Below are 19,047 nucleotides of genomic sequence, written 5' to 3' on the forward strand. Positions count from 1 at the left end.
TATGGGCAATCGCAGTCGAGCAGTTGAGTCCAGAAAATCATTTTCCGAATGCGATTTTCTCGCTTCTCGGGGGCCACTCTGATCGCTTCACTGGCTGCCTGGTTGTTCGGTTGTTTTTGGTTGTTCGCCTGGTTGTTTTGGCTGCTTGACATTCGGTCTGCCAGCGGAAGCTGGGGGTAATGTGAAACCAAGCGTTGCCCCTCCGTTAGCGCTTTCCAGCCACAACAATAAACTCCGAAAGCAATTCTCCACTCACTCCGCACTTTTATTGTATTTCGGTTTTTGGTAAAGTTGTTGTTTAGTCGGAATTTTCGGGCCATTCTGATTGTTGTTTCATGGCAGTGCCTTTGTTTTTGTAGGTTTTATATACATTATTTTATGGTCATTGAATGACGCTGCCACTGGAGTGGCGTAAGCCGGCTTCAATTCATCCAAAGGCCAAAGGTAGCCAATAAAATGTGGAATCGTTTTTTTAACTTCTATTTTTATAGCAAGTAATTAGGTTGGTCTACTTAACAGGGATTTATTTCAATCACTAAAAATGTTGAACAGTAAACAAAACGAAAGCTTCGAACTTTCTTTATATAGGTTTTTATATTCCAGTATTTATTTAACTACGAAAATGTAAATTACGAAGATTACAAAAATAATAAAACAAAAGACTTAAACAAAAAACTTGACTTTCCTTTCAAGGAAAAGAAACTTGAGAGATGTCGGATTAAGTGGCAGAGAAAATTCAGACTATTTCATGATTTTGTAACTTACATTAAAAATTTTAGGAGAAATGTTTGGCAAATAAAGGACTTAATAAAAAAACTTGAACGTTTCTTTGTGCAGTGTTCTTAAAGTACTTGTAAAATGTTGAGTAATTCCTGTTGCAATATTCAGACTTAATAACGGCTTTTGAGCATAAAAGTATCTTTTTAATGTGTTTTTAATCTGCAGAGGTTTTGGGAACTCAAGTGCAAATTACAGTGATATTAAAACAATGGACCATTTCAGCCTCCCCTCCCGCTGAGACACCCACGATCCTCCAGAGTGGGTCTACAATGTTGCCGGCGATGTTTTCACGCTGCGGCTAATCAACTATCGATTGGCTGCCATAAAGAGACTTTGCAGGGGCCGTAAAACAATTACCTGGAATTTAAAAGTCTTGGCACACAATAAAGTATGTTGCTGGTACTTGACTCCGTCTGCAATCTGGGTCAGGCTAAATCCAAACTCTGATTGAAGTACGCGTACTTAGTACTCACTCAATTGCCGATAATTGACGACGACGTCAACCGCTATTGGGACTACAACGAGCGCATCATCCGAGTGAGTCAGACTTCAGAGTCTGGCTAAAACCAAGTAAACAACAATGGTTGTTCAATTGTTTTCGAGCCTGAGCCGCGGGCACCTGTTTATCGTTAGCTGTCAGCGCTTTCCACCAAACTGTTTAAATTAACTTAATTGCATTTAATAGGCTGCCATCGAATGCTGCTCGAATGTTACTCCAACTGCACCAAACACATCTTGTAGCCCGTCAAGATAGCGCATTCCTGTGCTCTCTGGCCAGGAATTAGCATAAATGACATATCAATTAAGGCGACACACGTATCCGAGAAATGCATTAGATGCTGGCCTTAGGTTTTCGCCACTCCTCCTCCTTCCTTGTGGCCATTCGGCTACCGTATGAAGAAGCCGAGGCGCGTGGAAAACAGGCAAAAAATAAAATAGTAAAAAATGCACAATTTTCCCAACTGGTCAAGAGGCGGACTGTAAACAGCCGACAATAAATCACTTTGAACAAATGTTCAAAAACAATTTGTAAAACTGCAAACTGCAGCAATCGCAGTTGAAGCCGGAGTCAACACAACAAGTTATAAATTTGCCACACAAAAAAAGCCACAAAACACACATTTGTAGCCACACTTTGATGAACATGATTTGTGTTTTGTTCGACACGCTGACAAATCACCAAAAGCATCCATGGGACCATGAAGATTCGATCGGTTTCCGAAGAGGAGCCTCTGCCTTTGGGCACTCTCCAAGCACTCTGCAGTCGGGGGAAACACGACTTTTACCCACATAATTGATTTGATTGCCGATGAAAGTTGCTCCCCCAAAAAGGCCCGACCGTCAAAATTGAGGTCTCCGTCATTATCATTCGGCCAAAAGAACGAGTCACGTGCAGGATCGCTTATTGGCCATCATTGGAGAATCCCATCACTTTAAAGTTATCCATCGAACAGGGCTCTCGAACTTGATTGGGACTTAAGCTGGAGCTCGAGCTCATACCAAAGTCGCGACTTGGGTTGCAGGTTCAGGTTCGATTGTCCTGATCAAACTAACAAGTTTTGGGGTTGGCGATGGATTTCGGACATGAACTTTAAAGCCTAACAAACTATCAACAAAATATTTCCTTTATATATATCCTTTAACAGTTAAATAATTTTTCAACTGTTTCGTTAGAAATTTACTTTGTTATTAATAATGTTATTAATAATTAATAGTGCATTTTAAGCACGAAGAGATTTTTGAATAATGTATTTAGACAATACTAATAAATACTATATTTATTTCAAAATGGTCAAATCAAATAAATGAATTATTCGAAACTATTAAGTACAATTTTGTTTACTTTTCTTTTTTAACGAATAGTTAATGTGATGTCCTTCTATCTGCCGAACGATCTATTTACTTCTGTGTATCTTTTTATGTATCTATCTATCTATCTATCTATCTATCTATCTATCTATCTATCTATCTATCTATCTATCTTTCTATCTATCTATCTATCTATCTATCTATCTATCTATCTATCTATCTATCTATCTATCTATCTATCTATCTATCTACCTATCTATCTATCTATCTATCTACCTATCTATCTATCTATCTATCTATCTATCTATCTATCTATCTATCTATCTATCTATCTATCTATCTATCTATCTATCTAACTATCTATCTAACTATCTATCTATCTATCTATCTATATATCTATCTATCTATCTATCTATCTATCTATCTATCTATCTATCTATCTATCTATCTATCTATATATCTATCTATCTATCTATCTTTATATCTATCTATCTATCTATCTATATATCTATCTATCTATCTATCTATCTATCTTTCTATTTATCTACCTATCTATCTATCTATCTATTTATCTACCTATCTATCTATCTATCTATCTATCTATCTATCTATCTATCTACTTATCTATTTATATATTTATCTATTTATCTATTTATCTATTTATCTATTTATCTATTTATCTATTTATCTATTTATCTATTTATCTATTTATCTATTTATCTATTTATCTATTTATCTATTTATCTATTTATCTATTTATCTATTTATCTATTTATCTATTTATCTATTTATCTATTTATCTATTTATCTATTTATCTATTTATCTATTTATCTATTTATCTATTTATCTATTTATCTATTTATCTATTTATCTATTTATCTATCTATCTATCTATCTATCTATATATCAATCTATCTATCTATCTATCTATATATCTATTTATCTATCTATCTATCTATCTATCTATCTATCTATCTATCTATCTATCTATCTATCTATCTATCTATCTATCTATCTACTTATCTATTTATCTATTTATCTATTTATCTATTTATCTATTTATCTATTTATCTATTTATCTATTTATCTATTTATCTATTTATCTATTTATCTATTTATCTATTTATCTATTTATCTATTTATCTATTTATCTATTTATCTATTTATCTATTTATCTATTTATCTATTTATCTATGTATCTATTTATCTATTTATCTATTTATCTATTTATCTATTTATCTATTTATCTATTTATCTATTTATCTATTTATCTATTTATCTATTTATCTATTTATCTATTTATCTATTTATCTATTTATCTATTTATCTATTTATCTATTTATCTATCTATCTATCTATCTATCTATCTATATATCAATCTATCTATCTATCTATCTATATATCTATTTATCTATCTATCTATCTATCTATCTATCTATCTATCTATCTATCTATCTATCTATCTATCTATCTATCTATCTATCTATCTATCTATCTACTTATCTATTTATCTATTTATCTATTTATCTATTTATCTATTTACCTATTTATCTATTTATCTATTTATCTATTTATCTATTTATCTATTTATCTATTTATCTATTTATCTATTTATCTATTTATCTATTTATCTATTTATCTATCTATCTATCTATCTATCTATATATCAATCTATCTATCTATCTAAATATATATCTATCTATCTATCTATCTATCTATGTATCTATATATCAATCTATCTATCTATCTATCTAAATATATTTCTATCTATCTACCTATCCATCTATCTATATGTATATTTCTATTTTAATCTATCATCCTATCTGTATTTTTCTACTTATAAATATCTATCGGGTCCAAAGATTTATAACCAGCTTCCTTTTAACAATTTTCCAAAAACCTTTAGTGCCAATGGAACCGCATCGAACTGCAACTTGTTGGCCAAGTGCCGTAGGTAGCGTGTGGATAGTTTTTCGGGTTCCGCTCAGTTCTTATACGACACTCGCGCCCGTCGGTCGAGCGATCATTCAGTACCTACACTCGATAAGACTGGAACGATCCATCTATCTCGGGATACCGTTCCTGGACCACTCCGTTTGGCGGCTCGTCTCGGCTCTTTAATTGCGTCACTAATGAGCTGCATTTATGTTAATCTCCGCACCCGGGACGTCTAAGCGCTGCACGATCCGAAGATTTTTTGGATCCCAGGGAGGGATCTTCATCGCGGCATTCGGCCATCGGCACTTCTTTTGCTTTTCTTTTTTGGTAGTTTTCACCTGCTGAGCCGTTTATGGTTATTGCCGCAATTCCGTTGTGACAGTCGGAGGCGCTTTATCATAAATTAAAAAATCGTGTAGCCGGCGAGGGACCGCCAGATCGCTGGACCGCTGGACAGCTGGACAGCCACGCCTGCGCCCCCTGATGCCCATCCACAGCCACATCCACTGATGGATGATGCTGCCGCCGATGGCAGTTTCGGGTCTGAGTTATGGCCGGGCCAAGTCGGAGATTTGCATGAATGAAACGCACGCGTTGCCCGAAAACTGTTTGGTGATCCGATCTCGCGATGACTTAATTGAAACGCCGCTGGCCGGAGCTGAAGAAGGTGTTAATTAGCATACGAACAAATGGACAAAAGCTCGCGTGTACTCCCCTGTATCTTGTATATTGTATTTCGGCATTCGATCGTTTCGGTTTTGGTCACATTCGCGTTCGCAGAAGTATTGAATGCTGCCGTCTGCGTTTTCGGTTCATTAATAACAACAGCAGAGGCGTTCGGTTTACTTCCAATAGTTTGGCCCTCCAGATTCTCGGGCTCCTATGGCGGCGTTTTATGAGTAAAAAATATTGAAAATAAAAAACAAACGAATGCCCTTTCGGGCCACAGCGGTGCTGTGGAACTGCGGAAATCGGAGACTGCTAAGCTCAGCGCGAAAGGAAAGGCAAGCCAGGGAAATTAAGCCTCAAATGCATTGAGTATTGAGACTTTTAGTGCGAATAGAATATGATGATAGTGCCAGCTGTTGGGCTCGAATTCGTGTTGTGTGCCTCGGATTTGCATCGTCATGTGGAAAATACATAACAAGCTCTTAATCTACATACTCTGGATTATGGAAATAAGGTATAGTAGCCCCATAAACGGTATGCCCATTAACTTTAACGGCCAAACAGTTATGTGGCTGGCTCTGATCCCCACGGCGGGGTTGGGTTGGGTTTTTGATTTTCGGTTTTTGGTTTTTCTCTGCATTTCCTTTGGCTTTTCCAGCGGCTTTTCGCCTTTATCGCTGACAGATCTGCACGAGTTGACAACTCTTTCGTTACCTTTCGTTATATCGCGCACATCGCCGGACACGATCGCTAATTTTATCTGCGAAGCCACAGCGCGATGTATGTTGTATCCTTATCGAACGCCCAAACAGTAAACGCCTCGTTCTATATCTATATGCATGCATATCCCGATTGAAAGTTACGGGGGGTGGCGAAGCGTTGGGAAAACGCTGGAAAAAATCTCATTAAAATTGGCAATTAAATGGCAGGCAGCAAGTAAAGCACACAACTGACAGAAAGACAGCGGTCTCTCATTTGTAGCGAGGAGCAGCTAAAAGCCGCGTCTAAAATCGGATTGGGGCGGTGGGCGTGGCAGCGACAACTGGAAATCAATTTTTGCCATAAACTCATCAACGTTGCCTCTGCATCACTGTATCTGTGCGTGTGTGTGTGTGTTTCGAATGCTATCTAATTGCCTTGATGCAGTTGCAGTTGCAATAAGTTGAGTGTATCTCAAAGATACGCGGTGTTTTTCCCTCACCACTTTCTGCATTTGATACCCTTGCAGAGGGTATCTGCTTTTTGGCTTGATGTTTGAGAATACTTAGCAGAATATAATCTATATAATGAGATAGTCTAGTCTAACTATGTCTATTTTAAGGGATATCGTTTGAGATACATTTTATTTGTTGGTCACTTTGTATATGCAAGTGTATTTCGACTTCTGATTGTCCATCCTGGCTTCTTTTCTTGCTTTTTCTGCTCTTCTTGTCAGTGGGCTGGTCTTGTGGGCAGAACTGCGCCAAACTGAATACGAACTTAACCGAAGAAAGCAAGAGCCTTCAAAGGGTCTTAACCCAGAAATGCTCAGCTCGTGTAATTGAGGTTACTGCAATTTTAAAGCAGGAAACCAGCTGCATCCTCCAGATACATCTCCTCGTACTCGTACCCGTACTCGTGCTCTTACATGGACAATTGGAACGCATGAACGTGCAGACAAACGCTCAAATTGCGATCAAGATCACTTTGCGCCAGTTGTGGCTGCATTTACAAGCCCAAAATGGCATAAACTCTTGGCTGTTGCCAGTTGGCCAGGTTGCAAGTGGCCAGGTTGCCAGTTTCCCAGGCCAACCTGCAGAATAAAATCGCTGCGCGGGAGCCGTCGGTGCGGTGGTCGAGGAATCGGAGTCTCTGCCTGCAGTGACCAGTGACTGCTCGCTGGCATTGTTGGCGCATTTTGCTCTTACCATTTTTCTGCGGCCATGGATGAGTGATCGACTGCAAACCTCAAAGCCCAAACCAAAAGCCAAACAAAACTATCTGCGCTGATCTGTTTGCCAGGGCGTGATGGGATTGGGATGGCAAGGGCGAGTGCGAGTGCGAGTGGCGGAGCGGTTGGCCGACTGACTAACTGCCTGAGTGGCCATTCGACCACTTGGTCTCTGCCAATTGTCCATGACGAACGATCCGTTTTGGCTTTTACCTGTTACATGGACACGGCATTGCGTACACTGAGCGAAAGCGTGCTAAGTCAAAAAAGAAATTGGGCATTGTTTACTCAAGGCATAGGAAGCAAATATTAAGGTTTTAAGATGTGAACTTGTATCTAGAACCATGTTATCATATTTATTAAACAGAAGTGCAGCAAAAAAGTACCTGCAAAAACGAACTTCTGAAAATCGTTGATAAATTTATTGAGCTGGATCTAGGACATATTAAATATTTCGTAATTAAATTAGTAGTATTGCCAAAGTTCAAACTGCGTATGATTTAAAGTTGAATTTTATTTTTAAAAATGAGAAGCTAAATGTAAGAAAATATTTGTTAGTTTTATTTTTAAAAGACTACTGTAGTCTTAATCTATGTATTTCATAAATGAGCATATTTTTCCCCCTTGTTCGGAGTAGTAGTATAAATTAGTTAAATTGAAAAGTAAGCAAAACTGTGTTTACTTTACTCCGCAACATGTCCAAAAACCAACCAAATTAGAAAGATAAATACAACAAAATCGTAGGCCTTTAAAACTAATAGTCACAAATAATGACTATTCACGGTCTTTAATAAAAATAGCATAACATTTATATTGAAGTTATTTATTATCAGCTCAAAACTAATTTATGAATCATTATACCTTACTCTTGGAAAGAGCCAATTTCTTGGTTTAAGAACTGATCACAAAGCTTCTCCCCTACCTGTTGACAGCCGTTTCTCGCAGTGCCCGTACATATGTCTTTCTCTGGTCAATTACGTCGTCGTTTTTGTGGCCAGGATGGCCGGCAATTGTTGCCGGCCGTTTGTCTGAGCGTGGCAGCGACATTTTTCTTGGCCATGACCATGGTCAGCTCGCTCCGCTCCACTGCTCCTCCTGCTCCTGCTGCTCCCTCGACTGCCCCGTGCCCCCTTGGAATATTTGTGTTTTATTGATGGCATGTTGAACAGCCTTTATGGGTTTTCGGTTTGCCCGCTCCCACAGCCGACCACTCCCTCCCAGCCCCGCCCACTTTACATGCAGCTGGGGACGGCAGAGCAAAGCTGTTTTATCAGCGCACACAAAACTTTCAAATGCCCCGAAAAGCGAGGGATGCAGGGACCAGTGCTTCGAGGGACTCCAATGAACATTATTCCCCCTGACCAACGCATTGTTTTGGCCGGATTAAAGCGCCTTTGTTGCTTCCGCCTCCAATTGGCGCTTGGCATTTTGCTGTACTTCAGTGGAGGAGGAGTAGGAGAGCCCAGGCAGGAGGGCGAGGAGGCCCATGAACATGTCAGCAAGGCATGTAATTACCAGACGGAGCGCCGGCCATATATATCTGCCTGCTATTGGAGGCGCTACTGGTCAGGATGGCGAGCAAGGCCCAAACAACGGCCGCCTGCGCAGCGGTGGGTCGAAACTATTTGGCCGACTAGATTCGCACAATTATGACAGGGGCCCTAGTTTGCGAATGGTAGGGGGATATATATACAGGCGGAGATCTTGGCTGGATCGCCAGTTCGGTGCAGTGGAGGAGCGAGCTGCTACGCCTGCGCGTGAAAATATTAAAGTCATATTTTTATGAGGCTCCAAAGTGCGCATTAAGTTAGCGTTTCTTGTTTTTTCCCCCCTTTTTTCCACTTTTTGCCACTGCTGGCTGGCCTGGAGCCACGTTATTGGCCATTTATGCTGCTTGTGGCCAACTCATAAGTGGCCGTGCTTCAGCTGCCGCTGAATTATGCACCAGGCTTAATCCATTTTTAATGAGACCGCGTTGTCGTGGTAAATATTTTTGTGCAAATTAGTGCCTGAGGAATCACCAATTTGTCGGACAGCAGAAGCCATAAGACTGTCGATGGAACTAGTTTGGTGTTTTGTAAATTGCCAGCTCTATTTTTCGTTCGATGGACGGGTCGGTGAGGAGATGGTAAATGGCGGAGGCGGAAGTGGTATCAAGTTCATGACAGGTCCTTGCTCCCTCACGCAGCATAAAGGCACAAAGGGTCACGAAGCGAGTGAGAACCCCGATATAGAACCAGAGATAAATAAAGAAGTAAAGCGGTCTAAGGACTACGACAAAGCGCAAAAAACAAGGGGAACTCAAAACAAAGCGTACAAATCAAGCACACGTGACTCGGAGTGTTCAAGGGCCTGAAGATCATGGAGTGGATTTCGGGATGGGTTTACAGAGGGAAAAACAGGGGGGAAAATGGAATCATAGCGTGTCGAACCTTATTTTATATGTGGAAAGTATCCACAAAAACTGTCAGTTTTCTTAAATAAATAATCACTATACAAGGTAGTATTTAGACGTGTAATGTTTTAAGAATGACAGGTGCGTTATTACCTGACAGATCATTAATCATTTTAAAAATGGCTCACTTAAACTAAATACCTCTTGATTTATCTTATTATATAATATACATATTAGATACGAAAGCTGATAAAAATACTGTGTTATATCTAAAATACCTTTTCTTAAATAGCTCATCAATCTTTTAATACATTTCCTAGGGCTCAAACTTAAACTATTTTGATTGCATAAATATCTTTTCTTTAAACCACTTTAAATAGACAATTTAAATAGTGCATTGAATGATTTTCCCCTGTGCATGGGCCTGGAACTAAAATCTGTTCTGGTAATGGCGATGATGATGATGAAATTGTCGGCGTTGACATGCAACAGGCAAACAGCAGACGGGCGGGCCAAGCGACAAATTAAATAAAGCAGCTAAAAACAAAAGGGTTCCGAGGAGCTGGAGATGGCCGCCTTGATTGCCGGCTGCTTTTGGAGTAGCATGGTCGTACTGTATGCACACCCCTATACCCTCTCTATACCGGTCACGCTGGGCGAACGCACGTAAAAGCTATTGACTGACTGACTGACTGACTGATTGGATGACTGACTGGCAGAGCGGATGCGCTGACAGATCGATCGCGTATTTCGGGCCAACTTGGGCCGCAGAGTTGAAGGTTTGCGGTCACGTCCCCTCCTCTCGGCCCTGTTAAACGGGCCTAATTATTAGTTTTACCACCAATTTCGCCGTCGATCGACGATCGTCGACGTTCGACTCCGGCTTTTGAGCCATGTTAACAGCGTGTTCAACAAGCCAGCAACAACGAAAGCGATCCCATATCAGAAATCAGCAATCGCTTTGCGGAGGGTTTAAGCTCATGTCTTCGTGCTCCTCTGCGGTCGGTAAAATGTGTAATTTCTGTAAATTGATTTAATTGCTGCGTTTAAGAGTGCCTCGTAAGCCGGGGCCGTAGTTGGAGCTGGAGCTCGACTTGGAGCTGGAAATGGAGTTGGAGTTGGAGACACTCGAGTGGCAGGCAGCGAAAGGCATTTACTTTTGTACACATGCAGAAAAAAGGGTTCACTTTTTGGTTGGGATGTCCTCCGCTAGTTGTTAAATAAATACAAAGCTTTAATGCCAATCAACTTAAAACATTTCTTTATATTAATGTGTACTATGTGGAGTATCATTTTATAACTTAAGATAGCAAAGCTCCTAGGAAGTTGCTTTATAAAATCCATTGAAAATCGGTTATGGCAAATATATCATTAAACGCATCGCATAATATTTAATATGATTTACATGTTTTACATTTAAAATAAAGAGAGGAAGGTTTAAGCATGATTTTGATGCTCGCCATGTAGATTACTTTTAAGCCTTTAATTCTTTCAAACGTATCTCTTAGGTGTGCAAACCCCACATTAAACGTATCTATAAGGTAACTTAGCTAAAATATAAAAAAAATTTAAAAATTATATTTTGGGGCCCCTTGAAGAAGTATCTGAGCCTTGAATATTGCCTTCCGTAATATCTTATTACACATTTTTTGTGTTCTCCCTGTGTAACCATATGGCAATTGGAGTTAGCGTTGCATTTGTATTTTAATATTGCAGTTGCCCACCCGTGCGCCAGTTGTTTGGCCCCGGGATGTGTTTCTTTGGCTTTTCCTGGCTCATTTTTGCAACCTGGCTGTGGCCATGGACAAAAGGCGAGCAGGCGATCGATCGATGGCATGATTATTGCCGCAGCTGTTTGATGCTGATTGGCTTGGCAGCCGCAAGTCGACAGGTTAGACAGCCGACACGTCTCGGGAGTGGGTGGCAGGTGGGAGGCAGTGCGGCGCAGAAGGAGAGAGAGAGAAATATCTGAAATTGGCAATTTGCAACTCATTGTCAAAACTCATTAATCCCATTTGCCATTTTTGACTGTTAGCATTAATTTCGCCATTTAACCCGACAACTCAAGTGGAGCTAAAGCTGAAGCTGATGCCGAGTAAACGCGACTTGATTAGACACCCCAGCGAGTCACGACGACGGATGGCCAGGCTTCTCCACTTCTCCATCTGCATCTCCGCGCAATTATGGCTAATAATACAGCTGGCGGCTGGGATTTGACTAAAACTGACAGTACAACGCCCAAGCCCATAGCCACCTGCCACAGATACACGGGAAAAAACATAGATCAGTGGTGTAAACAGATAGGAAGTGCATCATATGAGAATTTTATGTGGATGGAAATAGGCAAGGAAGATATATATATAATTGGCAAATAATATATAAATATAGTTCCTTTTAGACTAATCAAATAATATTACTATATTTGTATATATAAAATGTACTTTAAAGTATCAAGTAAAAAAAGATTTTTCCTCAATTTTAAGAGTTATGAGGGATATAATGTGGTTATTTGTTAAATTTAAATTAGAAAGAATTGGTTTTGAAATTTTATTAAAATATATTCAAGGCAACTAACAGAAAATGAAAACCCGTGGATACAAAAATACAAGTTCTCGTCGTAGTTTTTCATGAGAAATATATAAAAACATTTTAAAAAACTCTTAGAACTTTTTGTGCAGTTTTTATACTATGTAATGGTATGTAATAGAATATGTGAGCTTTATGAAATCAATTCTTTTTTTTAAGAAACCCCATCCAGCTCGATTAATAAAATATAAATAAATTTGTCCCTGTGCGGCAGACAACTGCAGCGCATTAATCTTGGCCAGACTCGACTCGATTGGCTGAGATCTGGAGCTGGGGCTTGGGGCTCGGAGCTCGGAGCTCCAAGCTGAAACTGAAGCCTCCAATGGCAAACGAAATGGAAATGCATTCAGCTCCAGCCAGCCCAAAAGAGCCGCCGGCGTTCGCTGTGCACGACTTTTCAGCTTTTCTGCTTTTCAGCCATTGCCAATCGAACGATCGATCTGGCTGCGGATCAGCACCGATCGATCCATCGATCGATCGCCATTCGTTTGTTATTTATTTATTTATTTATTGCGGCTCTACAGGGTGTTATTTATGGTTCTGTTTGTTTTGCCTTCTTGTCAGATTAGTGTCCAGCTTTACATCCGCCATGCTCTGCGGCCGAATCCCGGGCCTGACTCCCGGCCAGCGGAACATGTGCCGCGAGATGCCCGACGCCCTGATCGCCCTGGGCGAGGGCCACCAACTGGGCGCCCAGGAGTGCCAGCACCAGTTCCGGGGACACCGCTGGAACTGCTCGGAGGTGTGGCAGCGCAACGTCTTCGCCCATGTCATACCCACAGGTGAGTGGATCACAATCTCCATCCCATCACGAAATCAACGCCCTCGCAGGGAGCCAAATAAAATAATTTGAATTTTATTGGTGATTTAAGATTTTACGTGATCATTGGGATGAATTATGTGGACTTAAGTCTTCCAGATATCGCCGAAGCAATAGAAAATTGCTTTCTCTAATTAATTAATTAAACAATTTGGTTTGGTTTGGGTACCTAAAGAATAATATAATAATAAATAATAATAATATAATAATACAACCTAATGTTAAAACAAGTTACCCAATAGAAAACATAATTGAGAGTGATAAGATATCTTTAAATAACATACTTAAAGCAGCATTAGTCAAAATCTTAAAATATTTTTATCTATTTCATTCGTGCATAGATATATATATAATTTGAAAGTTTTATTTTTTTCGAAAATACTCTCTAACAATTCAAAATCTAAATCCTTATTCTATTTTTAAATCTTTTTTAATTATGATAAAACTTTTCAATAATTTTGCTTACGCGGAATTTTCTTAGGATAAATTAGGTAGGATAAATATTAATTCTTTTGCTAAAATCCAATAATTTTGTAAAATAATTATTATAAAAGTCTAACAAATACTTTCTGCCCAGCTTCGCGTGAGGCTGCCTACACCTATGCGATAGCCAGTGCCGGAGCGGCCTATGCGGTGACCGCCGCCTGTGCCCGCGGCAACATCTCCACCTGCGGCTGTGATGTGCGGCGCAAGGCCACGCCCACTGGCGGAGGGACGCCCGAGGAGCCCTGGAAGTGGGGCGGCTGCTCGGCGGACGTGGATTTCGGGATGCGGTACGCGCGCAGGTTCATGGATGCCCGCGAACTGGAGCGAGATGCCCGCACCCTGATGAACATCCACAACAACCGGGCGGGGAGAACGGTGCGTATGATTGGCACTCAGTAAATCGTTTAATAATTATTACCTTTTTATAATCTGTTAGCTGGTCAAGAAGATGCTGCGCACGGACTGCAAGTGCCATGGCGTCAGTGGCTCCTGCGTGATGAAGACCTGCTGGAAGAGCCTGCCGCCCTTTCGCCTGATCGGCGACAAGCTCATGCAAAAATATCAAAAAGCCAAAACTGTTCAAGCCGTCAAAGGCAAACGTGGACTGAGATTAGTATTAAGCAGGTGAGATAGTAAAATTAATTTAAAATTTAACATTAAAAAGGGAGCAGTTGATTGAGGGGGCCAATAAATAACAACATCAATATAAATTTCTAAACTAATTAAATGAAAAGACGTATTTTATGATGTCATGTAAAAGCCTATATGTTAACAAGAACTATTAATTTTAATTAACTAATCACTCAAAAGATGTACCGACCGACATTTATTTTGAGAAACTGACCTCTTTTTTAATAAGGAATACCCAATTTATCCGAGTAATGTAATTTATATCTTAGTTCATGTATTTAAAATTATACAAATTAAATAAATTTATGTCTTATCATTCAATGTATTTCGAATTGCATTTATTTTTATTATGTTTTTTATTTCGCTACTCCTTTTTAACTTAAGGCAGCTAAGCCTATTTATAAAGATTGAACAATAATGTAACCTTTTAAAATTTAAAAATACTTTCTGATTAAAAATGTACATTTTAGCGCATTCACTAAGAAATAAGTGGTAGATATTTTGTCTACTATATGCGTTGCAGCAAAATATACACACCTCAGTCTCATCATCATGTTCTTCCAGAAAGAAGCATGCCGGCACCGCTCGTGCTCAGAAACCGGTCCTCGATTGGCCGAAGCGAATGGAGCTGATCTACCTGGAGGCGTCGCCCAACTACTGCGAGCGGAGTCTGCAGACGGGCAGCCAGGGCACCGCCGGCCGCGTCTGCCGGCGGACCGGCCACGGCCCCCAGAGCTGCGACCTGCTCTGCTGTGGGCGTGGCCACAACACCCAGCACATCCGGCGGACGAAGCAGTGCCGCTGCCAGTTCCGCTGGTGCTGCGAGGTCAGGTGCGACGAGTGCGACGAGAGCTACGAGGAGTTCACCTGTAAATAGAGGGAGGAGGAGCAGCAGCTGGAGCAGGACCAGAACGCAGCTAGTACTAGGGCTATGTCATAGAAAATGCGTTAATTAAGTATTATGAGAAATGTATTACACCCACAGACACGCACCGCGCCACCATACAGACACATTCCAGAATAAATACAACAAGTTAACATTCACAAAGAGGGTTTTGTTTATTAAGCGGGGGTTAAAATGGGTATAGACGGCTTCGGGCTGAAAGAAATCGTTAAAAATTGGGAGGTATTGCAAAAAGACTAACTATTTCAAAAATTGAATAATACAAGTTTGTTTAAACTTCATATCATTGACTTACTAAACTAAATATATCGTAGTTTATAAATTATCTCATTAGAGCTATCGAGACATTAGATTATAAGCAAGCTAGTATTCTAGGCATTTAAATCTAAGTAATCTACAATCAGTACAAACGTCTTTAGAAAAACATAATTTGTTTAAGCTTAAATCTGTGTATGAACACTGATAACTATTGATGATATTTGTTTAAAAAAATATGATGCATTAAATAAGATGCCCAGTAATTACTTTTTCAAAATTTTTAATTAAACCACTTTCAAAATATGAATAAAAGAGGAGGAAAGAAAGAAGCACATATTCCTTATTTATTTTATTTCGTTTTCTCCGTATAACTATATTCAGCTTATAACAAAAATAATATACTATGCCAGCATCATAAGGACGAAAGGAAAAACTTAGTATTATATATAAACTTCCACTCATAATGACATCCTCCTTAAAATGCAGACTAAAATGCATATCTTATTTTTAAAAAGGAAGATATAGATGTTTATAAATACGGTTCGAACTACACGGGAATTAAGAGGTTTAAATGAATACAAAACTATTTTGAGAGGAAGCTTTATATTTAACAAATAAAGTATATAATAAAGTAAAATACTTAACGTTCCTCAATTTACAAAAATATAACTTCTTAGCTTGATTAATACTCGTAGTTTTTAACTTTTTCTTGAAACTGTAGCCCACTTTTGAGGGCGGTTCAAATAGTTGGCGCTCGGCATTGCCAGCCCGAAGTGTGGAACGCTACGTAAGACCCACTTTGGGCTGGCGTAACGCAATGCGCTGGCTTCATATCTTGGCATTGGAATTCCGGAACCCATTAGGCAGGCAGCTCGCGCCGCCTCGGAATGCCAGCACTCGGCGTAGTGCGCGAGCGCCAAAAGGAAAATTCATTGATTGCAATCGCGCTCGCTCTCCCACTGGCGCTGGGAGCGTCGGAAAAGTGGGAAAACTCACCACTTGCCAGCGGAATCGGCGACTATATTAGCGAATGGCTCGCACGAGCGGCGCTCAGTTCTTTGAGGGTAGTTAGTTGGACAACGGCGTTGCCGAAAACGGGCCACCTCAGCTGCCGCACAATACATTTTTGGGTTAGGAACACACACTGACACGAATACCCATACACTCTCGCATGCCCACACACACACACACCCGAACACACGCTCAGTATATGTATCTGGCCGAGAAATGTATAAGGCCAAGAAAAAGCCAGCTTAATTGTATTCGCAGCGGAGAAAAGTGAAAAAACAACGCGAGAAAATTCCATTGACTAGCCAAAAGTGCTTCAATTAAATGTATAAAATATCCATTAATGTGTGTGTATCGCTGTGCATGTGTGTGTGTGCTAGTGCGAGCGTGAGTGAGTGTGCGTGAGTGGCAGCAATAGCGCTAGAGGCTGCTCCCTGGATACAGAAAAGTGATTTCCTGCAAATAAAAAGTGCTAAAAGCGAGCTGAAACCAAAGCGAGCGGGCCAAAAAGCCGCCTACAGCGCCCAAAATCGTGTGACAGACTCAAGAAACCATTAAAGATACACCCCTTATACATATAAGTTTCAATGTGTGTGTGTGTGTATAGGCCACATGTACAAAAGCACACACACTGTCAATCAAAGGAGTAATCTGGCCCACTAAATGCTGCCTATCGATTGGGGCAAAGGCAGAAAAATTATTATAAATTGCTTCAACCTACATATAAGCCATGCGAGCTGTACACACACACACACACTCCGCCACACACACACACGCACACGCCTACAAAGAGACATTAAGTTTGAAAAGCCATAAGCTGTATAACAGAGCCTAGAGTGGAGCGGAGAGGTGGGCGCGAGGGGCTGCCAGCATAATGTTGGGCCACCCTAAACACCCACTCAGCTGCACAGCCCCAACCCCCTGGCGTTACGTCGAGCCTTACGTTGTTCGTAAGCGTAACTCGTGCGTAGAGCACTCTCCACTCCATTTTTACGGAGCACTCTTCAACTCCGCATCTCTCTGTGTCGCTGTGTGTGCGACTGTGTGGGTGCCTCGAATGTGTGTCATTGGGAGCGAGTGTAAAAAATATCCTCGTTAGGCACGAAGCCACCGAAACCACTTCAAAAAAATAAAAGAAACACAAAGCATAGAACAAAAAACACACAGAAAAACCTCAAAGTGAATGAAGACTGTAATTAGTTTAGCTAGAAACTCAGAAACTCACGCGGTTTAATTATCCTACCCACGCAGCCATGTATATAAAACCAAAAGCCGTTTAAATCATAAACACAAAATGCAATTAGCCAGCGAGCGCACGCCACGAGAGTCAACAAACTAACTAAGCCAGTGTCAGCGAGTGAACTAAATTAGTGGCAAGCAGCTAGCGGACCGGAACCGGAAATGCCCATTGAGCCGCCTGACAACAAACACATAGACAACCGCAAGCGCCATTGCATTGCCAGCGGCCACAAAGACGAGCAACAACTCGCCCACACACACATGTAGTTGCAGCGCGGCGCAGTGTGTGTGTCAGTGTGTGCGGGCTCTGAAAACCGGAAGCGGAAGTCGAGGAGCAGGCGAAGGATTAGAGGGATCAGAAGGATCAGAGGGAGGCGCAGCAGCTAGATTGGCCAGTTTTCCTTTCGCCCGCAGTTCGTCAAGGAAAATCATTCAAAATTCATCGCCTAAGCAAAGCGGGTGAGCGATTTAACCATATTACGTATACGTAACGACGCCCCTACTCAGACACACACACACACCAACATAACCGACCCGGAGACACACAGAAAGAACTTCAATTTGTGATGTGAACCGTAAGCGATATTGATTTCTGATTTGTGTGCGTTCGCCTTGTGTAACAGGAGCTCCCATAATTTAAGCGTTATCAGTTATGAGTAATCTGTTTTCCATGCCTGCCTTTGTTTCTCTCTTTATAACTCCTGTAACTCCAGTATCTCCTGTTCGTATCTGTTGTGATTTATTTTATTCTACTCAAAAGAGAGAGAATCCAATCCCCGATTGCCTAGATTTAGTGGAGTACTAGTTCTGTAGCCGAGTAACTTAGTTTAGCGAGTAACCTTAGTCTTCTTTCCATGCATTACCCATACGCCCCGTTCGATCAATCAATCATTCAGAGATTGGCAAGCAATTTGGAAACTTATAATTAGATCTGTGTGGATGGTTCTTTATGGGGCAGGCTCAACGCATTCGAATGCTCGCATGATTTGCCAGTTTTTTCGACTTTCCCCGCTTTTTTTAGGGGGGTTGCGTGTCAATGCTGCGGTGTTTGCCTTTATTATTTATTTCTTTCGGTTGTTATTTGAGTTGCCTGCTCTAATTTTAGATCAGTCGAATAACTCTTATTGATTTCAAATTTTAACCTTATTTTACATGTTCCCCTGTGTGTGTGTGCGCGCTTGTGTGTGTACAGAAAACGCCGCCAATCCATACATTGGGGCAGTGGTAACAACAAAATACGGCAAAATATTTTACGATGACGCTATTGTTGTGAGCGGGGAGCGGAGAAGGCGGAGAAAGCGATGGCACGGTAGTTGGTAGAGGATACGCATTTGCGCACTACCCACGGTGTGGTGAGTTCTCTCGCCTTTCTCCGGCTTTCTCCGGGGACGCCTCTCTAGCTCCTCTATTTTTTCGGGGCTATTCAACATGTTTGTTTTGGGGTGGAGGCCCCCGGAGCAGATAGCCTGATAAGATGGCCTCCGGCTGTCCGAAGTCCGACGTCCGGACAACAATCGTACGGGCTTCCAGTTTTAGCTCCAGGTCCCTTAAGTATGCAGCTCAAAGTGCAATCTGTCTCCCTCTCTGCATATCT

General features: G+C 40.8%; 2 protein-coding genes across 16 annotated transcripts in view; both read left to right on the plus strand.

Moving 5' to 3' along the window:
- Positions 1-4,591: 4,591 nt before the first annotated feature.
- On the plus strand, positions 4,592-15,082 carry LOC108036667 (protein Wnt-2). Of its 2 annotated transcripts, none has more exons than XM_017112948.3 (5): positions 4,592-5,711; positions 12,673-12,890; positions 13,506-13,789; positions 13,851-14,038; positions 14,609-15,082. In XM_017112948.3, the coding sequence occupies exons 1-5, from the start codon at positions 5,656-5,658 to the stop codon at positions 14,919-14,921; spliced, it is 1,059 nt and encodes a 352-aa protein (XP_016968437.1). In that variant the 5' UTR covers positions 4,592-5,655; the 3' UTR covers positions 14,922-15,082. The 2 variants fall into 2 exon arrangements, with proteins under 2 accessions (XP_016968437.1, XP_043948240.1); XM_044092305.2 differs by having other exon boundaries at positions 12,678-12,890.
- A 1,168-nt stretch (positions 15,083-16,250) lies between these two features.
- Positions 16,251-19,047, plus strand: part of LOC108036328 (plectin) — a 38,654-nt gene continuing 35,857 nt past the window's right edge. For 7 of the 14 annotated variants that reach the window (XM_050887988.1, XM_017112346.3, XM_044092378.2 and 4 more), the window contains exons 1-2: positions 16,252-16,336; positions 17,466-17,912. The gene's annotated coding sequence lies outside the window, so the exon portion shown is untranslated. Of the gene's footprint in view, positions 16,337-16,387; positions 16,541-17,465; positions 17,913-19,047 lie in introns of those variants that run through there. The other 7 variants (XM_050887998.1, XM_050887997.1, XM_017112353.3 and 4 more) reach the window with 4 other exon arrangements.

The sequence above is a fragment of the Drosophila biarmipes genome, chromosome 2R (assembly GCF_025231255.1).
Source record: "Drosophila biarmipes strain raj3 chromosome 2R, RU_DBia_V1.1, whole genome shotgun sequence".
Lineage (NCBI taxonomy): Eukaryota > Metazoa > Arthropoda > Insecta > Diptera > Drosophilidae > Drosophila > Drosophila biarmipes.